This window comes from Chionomys nivalis, chromosome 14 (genome assembly GCF_950005125.1).
Source record: "Chionomys nivalis chromosome 14, mChiNiv1.1, whole genome shotgun sequence".
NCBI lineage: Eukaryota > Metazoa > Chordata > Mammalia > Rodentia > Cricetidae > Chionomys > Chionomys nivalis.
This window is the reverse complement of record NC_080099.1, coordinates 20,696,972-20,716,614: the sequence shown is the minus strand read 5'-3', so window position 1 is coordinate 20,716,614 and position 19,643 is coordinate 20,696,972. Positions and strand designations below refer to the sequence as shown.

The window sequence follows — 19,643 nt, the reverse complement described above, 5'->3', positions numbered from 1 at the left end:
ACAGTTGCCTTCTCAGTGTTATCTTTAATCAAATCACCTGAGTGTCTGCATGTGTCTGTGTGTGCATGCATGCTTGTGTGTGTGTGTGTTTTGTGGGTTGAGAAGGAGAGAGAAGGGATTGAAAACATTACATTTGATGTGTTTGCATTTGACTTTAGCATTTATAATCATGGTCTTAACAATTCTGTTTCATTGAAATTCTCACATTTGTTTCCTCATGTGCATGTGTACATGAGTATGTGCATGACATAAATGAGGAGGTCAGGGGTCAGTGCCACATATTTTCTTCTTTGACTGTACACCTTATTTTTTGAGGCAGGGTCTCACTAAACCAGTACTCACTGATTAGCTGTGCTAACTGATCACTCACTATGGCCCTGGGGTGACAGATGCACACTGACCTACCCAATATTTTGTGGGTGCTGGGATCAGTTACTTATGCTTTTTTACACAGCAAATGCTTTTCGGGTTGAGCCATTTCCCGAACTATGGCTCAGGAGTGAAGTGCACTGGATCATTTTCGGGGGGCTCAGGTTCAATTCCCAGCCCCCACAAGGCAGCTCACACTTTCTGCAACTTGAGATTCAAGGGATCCATTCTCTCTTCTGGCCTTAGTGGGCATCAGCCATGCATGTGGTGTATAGATAGACATGCAGGCAAAACACTCATACACATTAAGTTAAATAAACAAACAAATAAATGAATAATTGAGTGAAAGAGCTATTGACTGCCTACAAGGTTCTATAAGTACCTGCAACTACCAGTTAGCCTGATAAACCTAGATGCAAAGATGGTTTTACCAGGAACAGGGAAACAATGTGAGAAATGCCTACGTCATCTTTTCTTTTTTTTTTCCAGTCATTAATTTTGCGCACACATTTCCCTTTGAATATCATGGGAAGTGACATGAATGGCAAGACTTTACCACTTTATCAATCCTTCCTTGAATCCAAGCTCAGTGTTTACTAAGATTAAAGCCTCAGACCACGCCCAGCCGCCAAGCATTTGCTTTGTTTTAATAAATTATATTTCTTACTATTATGTACGCATGTGTGTGACAGTATGGATGTGTGTATGGATGTCCTATGGCATGTGTGTAGAGGTCAGAGGCAACCTTGGAAATAGTATTTTCAGCTTAAGTTTATCTTACAAAGTGGTATTTCATCATTTAAAAAATGGTCATTTTTGTAGTAAAATATAGTTTACATATAAATTGGATTAAGAACAAACCCAAAATGAGGTGTTTTAAAAGCCACCACTAGGTTTGAGAAGGTGGGGTGACTTCAAGGGACACCTTCTGTTCCTGTTCCATAAGTATAAGGAGAGGCCTGAACTTGGCCCAGACAGTACCCCAAACCATGTGCCTAAAATCACTTCCTGAAATAACTCCTTTTGGTCACTCATTTATCCAACACTGTGTTATTTGTATTTTCTTGAATGAATTTGTGCATAAATTGGCAGTAGCCTCCTTCCATTCATTTGTTTGCAATACATATGTACAGGACGCATGTGTGTAAGGGCTTGCCTGTGTTAGGGACACACATAGGAAGGTGTACACATGTGTACATGTGTTTGTGGGCAATGTTGATCTCAGGTCCTTCTGTGATTATTCTCTGTTTATTGAGGAAGGGTCTCTTTTTTGAATTCAAAAGTCACCTCTCAGCTTGCTTGGCTAGCCAGCCTTCTCAGGGCATCTTCTGTCTGCCAACTGAGAACTGGGATTGCAGGTGACTGCCATCATGGCCAGCATTTATGTGGGTTCTGGGGACCCAGACTCACTCTGGTCCCTACTCTTACACCACAGGTGCTTTATCCACTGAACCCTCTCCCCAGCTCCACCCCTACCCCCAGATCATCTTTTAAAGAAAATGGAAAAAAAAAAAAAGAAGCCATTTGTAAAATCCCAAGTGAGTGCCCCCTATCTTAAATTTAGACCAAGTTCTGTAGTCTTTCAACTTGGTCCTTTTATCACATGGCCTTGCTTCATTTATTTACTTTTTGGGGGATAATTAACTTTATAACATCTTGTTCATTTTTTGAAACCATTTCATTGTTTTGCCCCCACAGAACAGAATAGGGTTTCTCACACTGAACATGCTGAACCCTTTGTCGTACAAGAGGAGGTCTTTGATAGGAGAGCAGACGAACTCACCCACAGGTTTGCTGAAAATAGCCGTGTGCTTTCCAGTTGGCCAGCCCTGGCAGGAACTCACTGCGCATCCTGTTTCTCAACAGTCAGTTGGAAACATTCACTACATAGCATTCGGTGTGAACTTGCTTTGAGCCTTCTGCACACAAATATACAAGAGGTCTTTAGTCCCATTTTCCAGACGAGAAACTCGGTCAAGAGAAGGCTCAGAGCTGATAATCTTCCAGCTCGGTGATTCCTGAATTAGGACCAGCACCCCAAGCTCTGGTCATTCCCTATCATCATGGGAGATCTTTCCCTATCCCTAGTATTGGTGCCTGTGCATACACCTAGACTTTACTTCTGGTGGGCAGGATTTCCTTTCCTTTTCCTTGCTTTGAGGCATCAGTCCAAGATATTTAGTGCAACAGAGGTGGGTTTCAGGGCTAGCGCTAAGGTGAGGCATCAGGCTGCAAAGTTTAATAGGTGCATCCTGTCATCATTGGACAGCCCTGCTGTAGGCTTTGGTGGCCTTACCCTGGTGGGCCTTGCAAGAAGCTAGCTGCACAGACACTTACTGCAATCAGGAGTGGTCAGTCAATCTGCTGGTCAGTCATGATTTATTTACAAAATTCACAGGGAAGCAGTTGGGCTCTTCTTTCCAGGTTCGTCCTGTGTTTTGAGTCATGACAAGCTTGGTGCTTAGCACACTCATTCTAATTGTCTTTGGTGGCTTGATCGTTGATCCCTTCCGACAGGGACACCCTTCCCCTTTGTGACTTCATTTAAAGCCTGCTCCCCTCCCCTTGCCCTTGTTCTTGGGCCTTCCTGGCTTTGATGGAAATACCACTGTGTTCTTCTGATGGTCGCTTGGCATAGATATGGCTCCTTGTTTCAGAAACTGCTTTTGCTTTTAATTTCGAGCACCTTAGGCAGGGAGCTCAGCTCTTGGTCTCAGCCTCTAGGGATGTACTTGCAGTCATATGGTGATTTTTCTCATCCTGTGTTTTACCCTGGGCGCTTTGTTGTTGTATTATGTTGTCTTGGGTTTGTTTAAGTGTTCTTGGGGATTTAGGGAATCATCTGAAAGATAAATATATACCTTTCTTCAAATAATCTGATAAGGCAGTCTGCCTCATGGCCTCACCAAAGAATAATGTGGAGTTCCAGGGTTCAGGTATGACCCTTGCCATCTTCAAGTGATAGACACACATATTCTTCTTCCTTCTTCCCTGGTGCTCCAAGGGATAGGAGTTATAGTAAGATTGAAAACCATGGCAACCACCAGGAGTTTCCTGAGGAATTGCCTAAAAATGGAAAGGACTCCTTCCAGAGTGGAGAGGAGATGATGGGATGGGATGGGATGGGATGGGACCCCCATCTGCTGAAGGAACATTTAACAGTATCTGGAGACATTTTTGATTGACCTAACAGAAGAGCTAGAATGGCATCTAAGAGACCAAAGAAGAGACGCTTCCAAACATCTACAAAACACAACCACCACCACCACCCGTACACACACAGGAGACATTCAGCCCAAATGCTAATGGTGCCATCTATCCAAGTCCTTACTAGAATAGCATTTACTGAACCTAGTTGTTCGATTTTATGGTAGCTACTGTGCACAGTGCAGCCATTTTCATCCTTACTTTATGGTCGTAACTAGGGAATTTCTCTTTGCTTATGAAGCTGCTTCTGGATCAATGTGTGATTTTAATTTTAAGCCCCAGCCTCTATCCGCTCCCCTCCACAGTAAGAACTAATAGGATAGGCATCTGCTCCAGAGAGGTGGCTAGGGATGTGGGTCCTAAATGTGCATTGACTTAATGATTGGAGCCCTCTCTTAAGGATCACATCCTCTGAGTCTATTTTAAAACAGGACTTGTCATTTTGGCTCCTTAGCCAAGCAGATATCCCTTGGCCACAACAAGCAAAATCCCTGGGCTTTGTCTGTGCACCTGTGAGTCTTACTGCTATAAATATCTCAACCCTATTGGGCCAGAGAGCTTGGCCTCCAAATAAGCAACCAAAATGACACCCCTCCCTTGTCTCCTCCACATTCCTGCCCCATAGTTATTTTTAGCCACATGTAGAAATGGATCTACCTAGTTCTTGTTTGGGAGAACAGCAGAGGCCGGAAAGGAATGGGAGAGGAAAATGAGCCTTTATATTGTTAGGATTAGAGCTTACAATTGATTTGTGAGCTGCTGCAGTTCCCCAGATACCTGCCAACTCTGGCCCCAAATAATTAAAAATAAACTGAGGAGCTTTTGAAGCCTGGTAGCCTTGGCAGCTGTCTGTCAGAAAGGTGATGGTCAAGCTGGTGTGTGCTATTGGCTTAAAATATTGCAGCAAATGCAGTGTTATGCTTGCCGTCCTACAGATACAACGCTACTCTAGAGAAACTAGAAGATGGCTATGAGCCATAACCCATACTGTGTCCCCAGTAGGTTTTGGAGATCACTAAGTGGTTTTTGCTCTGTGCCTAAAATGACATCCACTACAATCCCAAACTTTCTCTAGATCAGTGGTTCTCAGCCTGTGGGTCATGACCCCTTTGGGGGTTAAGAACCCCTTTCACGGGGGTCACGTATCAGATATCCTGCATATCAGATATTTTCATTGCAATTCATAACAGCAGTAAAATTACAGTTACAAAGTAGCAATGAAAATAATCTTATAGCTGGGGGTCCTACAACTTGAGACACCGTATTAGAGGGTCGCAAGCATTAAGAAAGTTGAGAACCCTTGCTCTCCATCCTTGGAAATCATTAGTGAGGTCATTTTCTCTCAAACTTGATACCAAGGAAACTAATGTTCCCCAAAACTTTAAATATTTTGCTTTCTCTAATGCCATTTCCACTAACACTGTATGTAGAAAGGGGAACTATTTTTTTGCCATGTTTTTCCTGCCCTAGGAGAAGAAAGTTTTAGGTCATCACTGAATTTTGCAGGAAATGTTTTAATTACCTCCTTAATAGACCTGACTGGGTGATGGATTTTATGCTTTTAAGCAATGTTTCTGCTTAGTGGACCTCATAAAGAATTTGAAAACTTACTTCTTACACAGTTTCAGGCTGACATCTGTAATTTATCAGTAGTTGGATAATTTAGTCCAGTGGTTGCAAAAGCTGTAACTCCAAGCGCATTTCAGAAAGAACCCAGGATGCCAGGTGATTTAGTCCCATGGTTGTAGACACAGTTCATTTTAAAGAAAATATCAACCACAGATTGAATTAGCAAAGCCATTCTTTATTGTTAACATTAACTGGCCATATTGAGCTCATTTTTTCTGGCAGAAGATTCCTGACTTCATCTTTTAAATCAAATACACAGAAAAATCAAGATTCTTATCATCCTGTGAGGTTGTCATCTTGGTGAAATGAGGTGTGTCTTCTTTCCATCCACTTAGCTTCATTGCCGTCCCAAGGATCACATATTTTCCGACTGCCCCTTCATTCTAACTTAGAGACGACATGGACTGTGGTAAGAATCCAAGGGATGAGAAAGGAGCCGTCCCTGGAAAGCCAGGAACCGAGACTCCGGAAAGCTAACACAGGACTCAGTAACTCGTGCAGTTATGACCGCACACAGGACAGTACACACACTGTAAGTCAGCACAGTTGCAGGGAAACTGGCATATGGAAGGATCTAGACCATTTGCTAAGAACTGTCCTGAGCTCTGAGAACTTTTTGTATGTCCCCAGGAAATGCATGTTCCAGTTAGAACTCTGCTTTTGATGATAGGGTTAGGAAACATAATTTTAAACAACTCCATCTTTTTTTTTCTTATCAAGCTTATATTTTACTCATCTCGTACTTATATGATAATACAAATGAGGAAAAGGGGACATAATGGGGAATCCGCTTGTGCCAAATACTCTTAACATTGTGTTTCTTTGGAATTCATAGCCCTGGTGCTGGAACTTTGAGAGGCCAACTAGGGTTTCCTGAGGAGGGGGTTGCTTGAAGATGATAATATGCTATCAGGATGGGGAACTGTTGATGCCTAGCTAGCTGGGTTTATGTTCTGGCTGCTGTCTCTGTTCTGTAGCCTAGGGAAGGCTTCTTACCCGCCTTTGTACAGTGCTGGCCCATGTGAGTGAGCGACGTGTGAGCTCACATTCCTTGCAGTCTTGAGGTTCTCCCCAGAGCTCAGCTGGAGTTTCTCCCCTGCACACTGATAGAGTCCACTGGCCAGAGATGTGACTGCCGCCAAAGCATGACCAGTGGAGAAAAGAGACCTAGAAGGATCTACCTAGGAGGCCAAAGCTCATGTTACAAAGCTTGTTTCGTGGCGCCCTGAGGAAAAATGAACTAATGTCCTTGCATAAAGCACTGTGATTCTAACTCAGCATCCTTAGTCACTAAATATCCAAGGATGAATGAACACTCTACACTTATGTTCCCATGTAATATACACAGTTGCTAGTTTGTAGTTCTCCATATGTTCAAACTGTTGACCAGCCAGAAAACAAGATGAACTGTTGGTTCCTTATGCTTTGACCTATGAGGAAGAGTTATTTTAGCATCAAACATGGTAATGAAGTCAAAATAGTAACTTATACTGAACTCATAGTACACTTTATTCATACTGTTTCCTGACACTACATTGATTATTATAGGTGTCTGGCATTAATTACCTTAAGTTATTCTGTTCTTTGGTACTGAAGAGAACAAGACCCAGAATTGTTTTTTGTTTTTTCACATATCCACTATTAATATTAGCTACAGAAAATTACATTTTATAACTTTCCAAGAGAAGATACAGGACCAGTACCTTGAGAAAATGATCTAAACTCTTGGGAAATAAAGACATAACAGTACCTTAAAACTCTAAGTACAGAATTAAATGGTTCTTATGTAAATTCAGCAACACATTGTCATTTAGCTCTTAGGGGTCGGTGTCAGATGAGTGGCTTTGTAACAGGTGGGATGTGTGTTAGCAGGCCGTGTTCTTTGAAGGTTGTTTTGGTGGGACACTCAACAGTCTAGTCTTCCTCTGCAAGGAGGTACCGAAGGAAGGATGCAGGTAAGATGCTGATAGCCGTGACTCATGCAAAGGTAAATAGCTGTATAGAAAGCATTTTTGCCAGAAACTGTGTTTGCCAGGGGATGACTGTGAAGCAGATGCCCCAGTAACTGTGAACCCAGACTATTTGATTGTGTTCTAACGAAGCTTGCTTGGAGTCAGAGAGGCAGGAAACAGTTGCCGTCACTTCTTACCGCTACTGTTCCTCTGTCTAAAAAAGGCTGAGATCCTCTCTCAGTCCTGTCTCCTCTCTGTCTACAGTCCTCCAAACAGTGGCCTTCTTCCTCTGGAAAGATGTGCATAGGTCGATTATAGTTGGTGCTCCTGGGTCTTACCTGATAAAAGACTTATCTTCACAGCAGGGGAAAGAGAAGGACGGCAAGGACCTTCAAGTCCTGGTTTCCTGAAACACCAGCCATCTGGACTTGCTGTGATGAGACTTGCAGACAACTGGGAAAGAGATTCTGCTGTGCTGTCTTCTGAATGGACTTCTTACCCCACTGTCTTCCTTATTGCGTAGGCCAGAGTGAAGTTGGGAGTGTTGGTCTTAGAGGATTACTCAGGGGTGGGGACCAGGCTCCAGGCTTAGAAAGACTGCCTCAGCCTGCCGGCCAGAGAGCCCAGGTGGATGTGTGTCAAGCCTTCCGTTCCTGGGAGACTAGACCCTCCTGTCTCTACAGCAGGATAACCTTAAACTTTCCTCAGCTGCTCTCGACCCCAGTCCACCTCCCCAGCATGCTGTCCTTGACAGTTGTCTTCTGTCTAAGGCCCTGCCTGCCTTCTCTCCTGTAAGCAAGGCGCTTGAAGCCTTTGAGACTTTTCAGGTTAGCCTTGACTGACAACTTGATACAACCTAGTGTCGCCATAGTGGAGGATCTTTGTGAGAAATTATATAGATTGGGTTGTCTTACAAGAATGTCTTTTGGGGATTGTCTTGTTAATTGATGTAGGAAAATCCACTCCACTCTGGGCAGTATTATTCCCTAGTGGACACTCCAGCAAACACTCAAAGCTTGTCTTCCTTAAAGTCATTCTGGCCTTGACTGAGGCAAACGGTAGTCTCATTATTCTGCAGCAGGCCCTGCATCCTATTACAGAGAAGCATGGTTGTGTGGATCTGAACACACAGTGGCTCTGCACACGTGGGCTGTCCAACTTGAGATGTTAAGAGGTGTGTGCCATGGCATCCCTCAGAGGGATGAGGAGATGTTTGGAGCTCAGTATTGTCCATGAGAGGGGTCTGGGCCCTAGAGTCCCTGCCCAGCATCTACACCCCTCCAGCTGACTGTATATTCAATTCTGATCATCAGTTGCTTAGATTATAAAGATCGTCCCCATGTCCCTCTGTTGACCCTGCACCCAGAATGCACTTAATATTCAAGGGAAGAGTGAGTGAGTGAGTGAGTGAGTGAGTGAGTGTTCTCCAGTGACCTCCAGCCCCCTGCCTCCCGGGGGAAGAGCGTATCAGGAATATCATTTCCCTAGTGTCATAAAGCTGGCCACTCAGAGCAACTGGGACCCCTCTGAGCCCATGAAGGCCCAGTGCATGATGGCCTAGTTATGTCCCTGCACCATATCTAGACTGCAGCAGCAGGGCTGCTCTCGTCTGCCAGCACAGCTGTCCTTGTTCCGTCTACCTCTCTGTGCCTTCTGTTTGTGTCTTCAAGAAAAACATTCCTTAAAATAGATGTTCTTCCTGACAGCGATCGAGCTGGTGCGATGTGGCCATGCCACCTCCCTGATGGCTTTCACTGGGGCCTTCTCAGGTCCTGGGAGTTTGCTGTGAGGTTGTGTTGACACGGAGGCCTGGTTTGTTGTTACAAATAAGAGCCACTGTCTCCAGGACACACCTTACTCTGTTTCAGTGAGTGACGGGGTTCAGCCCTACCAAAAGGAACTAAATGACACAGGAGCCAGCAATGTGAGATCCATTTAAATCTTCCCCTCTTGCCCCTCTTTTCCCTCCGTGTGTGTGTGTGTGTTGTCATACATGTGAAGTGAATTTGTGTAAGAACACAAGGATTCAGGTATTTCACTGTGACACATTTTCTTGGATTTTAGTGGAATGCCATATGACTATGATCCCATTACGTTATCATATTTTGAAACATTTCCCCTTAAAAGCCAGAAGCCCTAGGTAGTGAAATATGGGCTTATAGGATGCGGGCATCAGTGAAGAGGTCCCTTGTAACATGGAGAGAAGTGAGAGAGATCATACAGCGCAAACTGCACTGGAGGTGCAGTAGGTGGCCCAGTGTGGCAGGATGCGGGCAGAGGTGAAGGGGACCTTGTGTAGCCCAGGCTCTGGATGGAGGGACCATAGGGTGAAATACCGGGAGGCTTATTCAGTGCCCTCTGGGCAGAGGTGTAGCAGGACTTGCTCAGTGAAAGTGTGGTGTGGGCTGTAGGTGCAAGTGAAGCAGGGCTCGTACAGTGGGGGCTGTGGTGGACTAGTATGGACGCTTGGGCTCTGAGGATGTGAGCAGAGATATAATGGCTGGAGATAGAGGGGCTTGGGCAGCACTGTGGGCAGTGGTGCAGCAGGGACTCATAATATGTCTGCGGCAGTAGAGTGGGGGCTTGTGTTGCCCAGGCTGTGGGTGGAGACCAGTAACTCCCGGTGTCCTCTGAGCTGTCACATTCTCCTGTCTACGTGGCACAGGCTGACATGCCTGACAGGAAGAACACACATCTTCCCTCTTGTCGGCGATGACAAAGCCGGCGCCGTGCCTTACTGAGGAATGAGACAGGGTCTAAAGAAGGAATGTGTGGTGACCTTCAGGTGGCTCTTCAGATACTGAGCTGTGGAGGAGTCACTGTATTTGTGACATTTGATCCAAAAGCTTCTGTGAAGGTTACTTAAGCCATCTGATCTGTAGACAGCCGCATGCATGCTTCCAAACGGCCCCAACACAAACCTTCTCCCCCCGCCGCCCCCCCCAGAATCACTACGGTGCCCCCAGGCTGAAAGGCTAGGGAGAGTTGTTGAATGTGTGAGGGAAGGTCATCTTTTTAACTCATGGCCTAAAACACACTAACTAAACACATAGCTGTGGTTCTGTCGGGTCATTGCCCCCCAGGAATTTCCGACCCTTTTTGGTGCCTTGCCTTACGGATATAGCACATTTGATCACCCACCCTTCTTGTAAGAAGGTCGTGATGTTTGCCTCAGTATGTAACATTCAAAGATGCACCCCATAGTCTGTCCTGATGCTGGAATTTTAAATCGCTAATTTACGTTGTAAGTTATATACACATGGATTTGTTGAAAGAAACTCTAATCTTAAGTTACTACTTAACATCTAGTGTAAAACTTAAGACAGTAGCCCTGGAAGGTTTTCCACTGAGTAGTATTCAGTTTTATTCTTTTGGATAGCACATAAAAAGAAAGAACTTTTTATTGTTGATAATTGGTGGGGGGGGGATAGTGTATGTGTGGCCTATGCCTGTGGAGGTCAGAGGTCAATGCTGAACACGCCTGTCTCCCTATGCTGGGCTCACAGGTCGTACCCCACACCAGCTTTGTTGCATGGGTTCTGGAGACTCAAACTCGGGTTTTTGCGCTTATAGTAGCAAGAACCATCTCTTCACTTCCAAAAAAGCTAAGACTCACAGCTTACTCTGTGACATAACACAGTTCTTGTATTTTGTGTGAGGCACTGATATTTTCCGTTGCAGTTTTTAGTGAGGGCCGCACTGTTGCTCAGAGTTAGAGACATGCATCATGTCTTGCATTTGATTCCCAGCACTAGAAGAGGAAATAAAAAATCTCACTAATCACTGCCTGCATATGTAGCTACAAAAGTATAGAGACTTATTTGTAATAATTGCTGACACTTGTGATATATCTGGCCTTAGGGACTCCGTGTGGCCCCTGAGGACCCACTCTTCTTGGTTCCCAATTGCTTTCATCTGCAACAGTCCCCTGCTGCCCCTCTGTCTGGAAAAGAATGGGGCAGTGGGGTGTTGGGGGTGCTTGGTGAGTTTGGATCGCACCCTGCAAATGCTGCTCTGACTTATAGACAGGGGTCTGTGTGGACCTTGGGGTGGGCGTGTTCCTTGAGAAATGAGTCTCGTCTGTTTTGAAGACAGATGAGCCCTGAGTCTGCTACAGAGCTGCCATCTCTAACTAGCGTGCTCCTAAGGACACTGGGGCTGCAGTAGGGTTTCACTGGGGCAGTGGTTCCAGTTCTCAGGCATCCAACCCTGATGACATTTAACAACGCTGGTAACATGCCTCTGTGTGAATACAGCGCACTCTCGTTCCCATGCTTATTTTAAAGAGCAAGGCCGAGTGGTGCACCCCTGTGATCCCAGAGTGTAGGAGACCATGCAGGAGGATCTTAAGTTGGAAGATAGCCTGGGGTATGTAAGTGAGACCCTAGATCAAAAAGGCAAAGGAGACCAGGCTGTGCTAGTGCAGCCTTTAATCCCAGCACTTGGGAGGCAGAGGGAGGAGGATCTCCCAAGTTCAAGGCCAGCCTGGTCTACACAGAGAAACCCTGTCTCAAAATAAAATAAAATAAAAAACGCAAAGGAGGTAGGCTATAAGCAGAGTGAACGATCGAATGAATGAATGGAGAAAGGTGGTCCTGAATTTAGTTCGTCGGCGTTTAATGAGTGAGCATTAAGGTCTGTGTTTGTTCACTTTCCCAGTAATGTCACTGAGGCTGTGTTTCACCTGACATGCCCATTTTGGAGACTCCTTTTGAGGGAGCTGCGGGCCTCTTCCCACAGCCCGGCTCCAGGCCGCCTGGCTAGCTTATGCCCCGAAATAACAACACACAAATTATATTCATTTAAACACTGCCTGGCCCATTAGCTCTAGCTTCTTAATGGCTAATTCTTACATCTTGATTACCCATTTCTATTAATGTGTGTAGCACCCCAAAGTGTGCTTACCGGGAAGATTCTAGCCTACGTCCATCCTGGGTAGGAGCTTCATCTCGTCTGCCCCAGAGAGGAGAGCTATCAAGTCTGAGCTCACTTCCTCTTCCTCCCAGCATTCTGTTCTGTTTACTCCGCCTACCTAATTTTCTGTCCTATCAGGGCCAAGGCAGTTTCTTTATTTAACCAATGACCTTCCTCCATCAGACTCCAGTGTGTGTTCTTACTGTTATGTACATTAAACAAGCATTGCCATTACATTGGAGGATTATTTAATGGCGTGTCAGAAGAGAACATAAGTAACTTTGTTACCTGTACATCTTCACCCTGGAGGAAAAAAATGAGTAATATTGTTTGAGATTGATACCATTAATACTTAAGAGATAGTCACAAGAAATGCCCAGTCTGCTGTGGGTTGCAATTTGGTCTCCCTAGCTTTGTGTAGTCAGCATGTTTGTTGGAAATATTTCTGTATCGCAGATTATTAACAGTGGCTTGACTGATGTTTTTATAACATGTTTTATAACTGCGGCAGTGACAACCTAAAGATGTTGTGATGGCCACAGATTGTCTCTGTCGGGGTCTAGGCAGTAGCCTCCACATGTCATACCATCCCTGATTTCTGTCACAAACAGGTGACAGAAACTCCTTGGCATGCTGTACACCTCTAAAGTCAATGCCTCCAGGAGACTCACTCACCTCTCCCTGCTGCTTCTGTGACATCTTCTGTTGGAGAGCTTGCCTAGCGTGACAGAGGCTCTGCTCAGTCTTCAGCGCTGAAAAACACGACACTCCGCTGCCTGAACCTTCATTGGTTTGGGAATGTTTTGAAACCTGAGTTTCTCAGTCAGACACATCTTCCACTAACTGGTGAAATACCAGTTTAAATCCGTTTATTCTGACTAAACACTCTCTTGCACCAGCTCTCCTGATATAGATCAGTAAAAACCTTCCATTTCCTTCCTCGATGAGGCTTTTCTTCTTTGGGTGTCTGGGAAATCATTGCTGCAAGGAGGAAACCTGGCCATGAGTGAACAGATTTCCCAGCATGCCTTGGAGAATTCAGTGAACTTTGTGACTTGTGGAGGTAGCATGGAAAGTGGTATGTGCCAGATGTCCACCTTAGCAGAAACCCCTAAAGTTACTCTGGACTGTGTTGTGAGAATCCCCACAGCTAAGATGTGACACCCAAAGAGAAGCCCCAAGTTGTTGCATACCTGCCTTGCTCTCCACGCCTTACCGAGATGCATAGAGCACAGGCTGGGATAAACTCTAGAACCCGCTGCCCAGACGGAACCCCATCCCCTGGCCGCTCACACAGCACTCAGGTGTAAGTGCCTGCTTCTGCAGCTGGCTACGGGCCTCACTACAGCCAGACACACAGCCTCTGTTGGATGCCCGTCTTGGCAGTGTTTGTTGCTCTCGCCGTCAGTGCTGGCTGTGTACTTGGCTTTTATCGTTTGCCTGGAGCTGAGCTCATTTAGCCAGTTTGAAACTAGGATCTCTCCAGCAAAACAGTGAGAATGTATATAGATGGTCCCTGGGTTTTTGCCAAACTGCATTTAAACAGTTCGTGAGTTGCCTTTTAGGTATCCCTGTCCCTTAATGATCACATGCTATGCCCTTCTAGTACCAATAGTTGGGGTAAAGGGGAGGGGAAGTCTTAATGGCAGTACTGTCCCTCTCACGTGCACAGATTCTGACTGATACCGAATAAATCTGTTTCTTTTGTTTTTTATTGTATGGTTAAAGTGATATTTATACAGCTAATACAGAATTGATAGTGTCAGCCAAGCAGAGGACGAATGTACCAGCTCCATAATTCCGTAAATGAACGTCATTGGTATGAATCAGGGTGGCTGAAGTTGGGACTGCAAATTAGGTGGAAACTCTGCCATTATTTTCCAGGCCTTCTGCCGACTGCTGCTTCATCATGCAAAGTATGTTGGCACCTCCCTTCCAATCTTTTGCTGGACAAGGATCCCATGTTGGGCTGTAGCAGACACAGCTAAGAAAATGCAAGAACCAAAAACTCCAAAACAGCATTCATAGCAGGGGAGATGAAATGAAAGTCAGTGAAATGCTTGTCATGCACGCATGAGGACCTGAGCTCAAATCCCAGAACCCATGTGAAAAATGTGGGCGTGGTGTGTGCACTGTTGGTAAGCAGGGACAGGTGGATGCCTAGGACTTTCTAGGCAACCAGCCCGGCATGCATGGTGAGCTCCAGGACAAGGAGGGACCCTAGTTCAAAGAACAAGATGGACTCTGCCTGAGGAATGATACCCAAAGTCAATCTCTGGCCTCTCCTTCACATGTTGCACATGTGCATGCACCCAGATGCAGAAAACACATGCACACACAAGTATACGAGAGGCAGCTCTCGTTCTTCATACACAACCTGGCCAGTGCTGAGTTTCTAGTGTCCTTCATGCATCATCTGGATGAGACAAGCTACTTTCCAGTTAGTCACATCTTTAACCTATCTAGAAGGAAGTGCCCAAGACTGCAGTAAATCATTTTCACAAACCTTGTTCATGTTTACCTGCGGTTTCACTAAATGGGAATAGAGAATTGGTATCTGTAAATTGGAATATTTCTCAGTAAACCAATAGGTGCCAATAAGGATCTCTGTGTCTCATTGCTTTTTATCAGCTAATTGTGAGAAGGGTTTGACTCTGTGCACAGGATTTTTCAGCTCTTATGAGTTTGTGTGCAGTAGAAGCAGCTGTGCACTATGGGGGAGGTAGTTGTTTTGATCTGATTTGTACCCAGATCCTCTGAACCCCAGAGGTCAAGCCACAAGTGCTGTGACCTAAGGACATACATGATCCTGGCCATTGGGCACTCTGACCCTAGGTAACTCCCAAAGTCTGAGAGGGGACTTGTGAGTCCCATAACCAATGCCACACTGGTCCCATTCAAGACATGAATAACGATGCTATGTAGTTGGTCAAGAAAGCAAGGAGCACAGCTTATCCAAAATTACAGACTTCCTTCCTAGATGCAGATTCACCAGTAGCATACTTACTTAATAGAAAAAAACAAAACAACAAAACTTTTTCTTTCCTTTTTATGACCTGCAGTTTATAAGATGTACCAGTGAGTAAGCCACACATACTTATTCAGACTCTCCGCTCTTGCGAAGCTCTTGCGTTTATAGCAGGATTAAGTACGTGTTGAAATGCTCCCAACATTTCTGCCCTGCCTTCTTTTTAAGCTGGGTCCAACTCTGCCCCCAAACCCTAAATGGCCTTCTGTGCCTCTTTCCTGGCTGACTACACGCTCCCAGCCCTACAAGAGGATTCCTTGCCCTTCCTTTTGGAGGTAAGCACAGAGTGTCTGCCACCCAAAGACCAGATGTTGGAGCTACACTTCCAGGTCTCCTGGCGACAGCTTGGTGCCTGCCTGGTGCCTCATCTTGGACCTCTGCCTTCACCCCTCCCCCTTTCGCCGCATCCATACCGAGTCCTGGACCTACTGTCTCTTTGTGCAATGGGATGGTTTTTCTGCCCCTCGGGGAACAGAGAGCAACATTAACACTTTGCTTTCTTCTTCACAGACACGAGACGACTTCCTGGGTCAAGTGGACGTGCCTCTTAGTCACCTTCCGGTAAGGACAGACAGTTCCAGACTGTTGCATGCTAGGAGTGGGGTTTTAGGGATATCTGACTAGGGTGTCTGTGGAGTATGACAGGCATGGCAAAAGGGCTGAAATGGGGAATGATGTGTGCTCTGGCCTTGGCTCCTTGCTAGAAGGTAACCCTCTGGAGGGGGTCACAAGAGGTTAATTGTGAAAGTCCTTGTCAACATCTCTGTCTTGCTCCTCCTACTCCTAGCTCCTCCACCTTTATATACAGCCCCTTATGGAATAGTTATTTTCTCCTGCCTTTAGCATCGTTTTTGTTTCCCATGTGGCCTTTGGTGTGGCTTGTTGTTCACTTCCCTTTGGTTAAAGCAACTACATCTGCACAGGCTGCCGTTTCCCAGGTTTTATGTTTATGACTTTCCATCTGCTCGGAGATGGAAGAGAGCAGTTGGTTCTGAGTGTGCTTATCCACTGGAAGTCCCGCCCTCACCTCAGAGTGTTCCAGGTTAGCCTCTGTGGCTCTGCCTCCCTTCCTCCCTGCTCAGGGAGCAAACGGTGGGGGCTGTGGACTGTGACTGCGGTTTGGGGAGTCACCTGCACACTGCATCGGTGTAACTAGGATGGGAGACAAGAGCTGGAAGCCTTGGTGACAGTGGTGCCTCATAGACCAGCTACCATTTCCTGGACTGTCCTACCCACCTCCGGCCACCTTTCCCCAAACAGCTCAGCGTGTCATAAGTAGCAGCTACAAGAGGAGAGTCAAATATTTCTGCCTTACAAGGGCATTGTGTTTTTCACTCCTTGTGCGTGCACGTAGCATAAATAGTCTATAAACTAAAGTGCCTGGAAGGATCTAGTGCGAACCTGCTATGTGGAAACGGGAGCTGTGCCCCATGGGGAACGCCAGGGAAGACTCCTATCAGGCAAGCTTTGAAGCTCTGTTGAGAAGGAATGCAGCCAGCAGCAAGGCATTTACTGTCTCACTTGGAAGCTCAGAAAGAGAGTTCGAAAGGCATTAGGGTATTTTGGTTTGTAAGTACAAAGCTGAACCTCAGGTGCCTTATGGGTGTACTGCATAGTGCTTCTTTGGGAATCATATCCGAAACCTAGTATTTTTTTCTTAATTTTTTTTAACATGGGAGGAGTAGGCATGAGTACATGCCCACAGAGACTGAAACATGGTGTGTCAGATACTGTGGAGCTGGAGCTACAGGCCTTGTGGATGCTGAGATGTGGACTTTAGGCTTCTGGTAGACCAGAAAGCGCTCTGAACCACTGACCCGTCTCTGTTCTTCAGTTAAATCTGGAAAGGCATGCTTTGAGACAGTGTTGATCGGTTAGCCCTTCTCATGTGGCTGTCCCTAGCAACTCTTTTCCCGAAAACAAGAAGCATGTGTCCTTCGGTGGGAAAAGGATGGACTAATACTCTTTAGGACTTGTAACTAAGGGGCTGGAGAAATGGCTTAGGAGTTCAGAGCACTTACTGTGCTCTTCCAGACAACCCGAGTTCAGAACCCAGCCGCCATGTCTAGTGGCCCCCTGCCATAGGGCTGAGTCATTTTGGTCGATTGGTTGGTTGGTTGGCTGGTTGGCTGGTTGGTGGATTGGTTGATTATAGCAAAAGGAAGGGGGTGGGGAATGCTAACTGTGGCGGCACAGGTCTTTAATCCCAGCACTTGGAAGGCGGAGGCAGGCCATCTCTTTGAGTTTGAAGCCAGCCAGGGAAAACAGAGCCATCGGTGAAAGTTTCACCAGGTGTCTCAGTGTGCCTTCTGCTTGTGTGATTTAGGGGTGACTGGCTTTAAAGGTGACATAGCTTCCAGGGAGTAGAGACATGTTCTTTGGAGGCTAAGTCAGTACAGGGAATAATTGGGCTTTGGAATTTTGAGTGTCAGCTTGCAGGGAAATTGCTGCTAACAAGGCCCAACACTAGAATAGAAGCCAGCTGATTAAGATCATTATGGGATCTCAGTGCATGGATGTATGAAAAGGGCCTAATGAATGTCAATATTTCAGACAATTAATATATACTGAGATTTTTTTTTTTAATTTTAAGACCCCACAGATAGGACATCCTTTTTGTTCTGGGCATGCCCAGAGAGAAGCCTATATTATAGCACCATAAGCCCCTAGACCATCAGCTCTCAGCCTTTCTACTGCTGCAACCCTTTAATTCAGTTCCTCATATGGTAGTGACCCCCAAATATTGCTACTTCTTAACTATAATTTAGCTACTGTTTTGAATCATAAAGTTAATATTCGTGTTTTCCAGAGGTCTCAGGTAATCCCTGTGAAAGAATCATCCAAACCCCTAATGGGGTCATGACCCACAAGTTGAGAACCATTGCTGTAATGCAAATTGATTAGCTGTTTGAGTTAATTACCTTCAAGGAGATGGACCACATTAAAAACTAAAACAGAGGAGGTGAAGATACATTTCTGGTGTTCCATGTCATAGCAGAAGCCAAGTGGTATATTCTGCATGTATTTGGCCTTGTGACCCTGGATTTGAAGTTCTGTTACATGAGTTATTTGGCTGTGTGTTATAGGACCCTTGTAGGGAAATTGCACAAATGCTCATTCTGTGTGGTAATGCAATATGAGAATATGTTGCGTGTGCTCAGTCTATCCTGTGGAGTACATAATCAATGTTACGTCTTGAGAGGTACAAAACCATTGTCATGGTTGGAGTATCTGTGGCTTACAGAGTCAACATTTGTCAGAAATATCCCATTTTCGATAAAAGAAACAAAGAAGGTGAAAAATTGTTCCAGTTGTCCTTTTAATTATGAATAATGGAGAGGGTTGGGGCTGAAAGAGGGCTCAGTGGTTAAGAGCATTTGCTGCTATTGGGAAGGACCGGAAGTTGGGCTCCCAGCACCCATATCAGATGTCACACAGCAGCTAACAACTCCAGCATGAGAGACACTCACCCCTTCTTCAGGCTTCTGTGGGTGCCCACGTGCACACACACACACATACACACTCATATACATAAATAATGATGAGAAAAATCTTTAAATAATGGAGAAGATCCATGGTGCGAGAGCTAGAATGTGGGAAACAGCAGCCCTGCCGGCCTCTGCTCCTAGCATTTTAAGGGTTAAGTTCATGATTGAGTATGTATAGATGTCTTAGCTAGGGTTTTTCTTGCTGCAGAGAAACACCACGACCAAAGAGCACGTTGGGGAGGAAAAGGTTTATTAAGTTTGCACTTCAGCATTGCTGTTTATCACTGGAGGAAGTCAGGACAGAAACTCAGGACAGGATCCTGGAGGCAGGAGCTGATGCAGAGGCCATGGAAGGGGCTGCTTCCTCTGGCTTGCTCAGCCTGCTTTCTTATAGTACCCAGGACACCAGCCCAGGGAAGGCACCACCCACCATGGGCTGTTCCCTCTCCCATTGATCACTAATTGAGAAAACACCTTACAGCTGGATCTCATGGAGGCATTTCCTCAGCTGAGGCTCCCTCCTTTCTGATGACTCTAGCTTGTGTCATTGACACACAAAACCAGCCAGTACAATGTGGTTATTAATTGATAGTATAACCCAATTAGCAGCTGGAGGATTTACTTCTTGAAGAAATATGTACTGATAGATGGAATTCTGATCTTTGTGGATGAATCAGTGAAGCAAGTTCTCCCTCATGGGACACATGGCATCACTATAGCCACATGTGCTCAGGCGTTTGAAATACAGCTGTGTGATGACGGGAACCGTTTATAAGCATTTGCCGTTTTCATAAGGTTTAAACTTAATCCGCGTTGGCAGGTGACTGCTGCCATCAGGTGACACCTCTGAAACTTAGACCAGGCTTGGGTGGACATGCGGTTTTTATTCCCCTTTTGGTAAACCATGCTTTCAGATCCTGGGCAGCCATGGGTTGGAGAGTCTGAACACACCAGAAATCCTTGTTTCTCTGTAATTCTGCATATACAGATGCAAAGTATTTCATGTGGACAATAATAAAGTTATTATCTCCAAGATTAAAGTTATAGAAATAAAGA

The 19,643-nt window shown here is 45.4% G+C and overlaps 1 protein-coding gene across 4 annotated transcripts in view; it reads left to right on the top strand.

Annotated features, from left to right (window-relative positions):
- The window catches only part of Nedd4l (NEDD4 like E3 ubiquitin protein ligase), a 320,367-nt gene that overhangs the window by 231,300 nt on the left and 69,424 nt on the right, over positions 1 to 19,643 (top strand). For all 4 annotated transcript variants that reach the window (XM_057789216.1, XM_057789218.1, XM_057789215.1 and 1 more), the window contains one exon: positions 15,610 to 15,660. In XM_057789216.1, the coding sequence (XP_057645199.1) occupies positions 15,610 to 15,660 (51 nt within the window). The remainder of the gene's footprint in view (positions 1 to 15,609; positions 15,661 to 19,643) is intronic.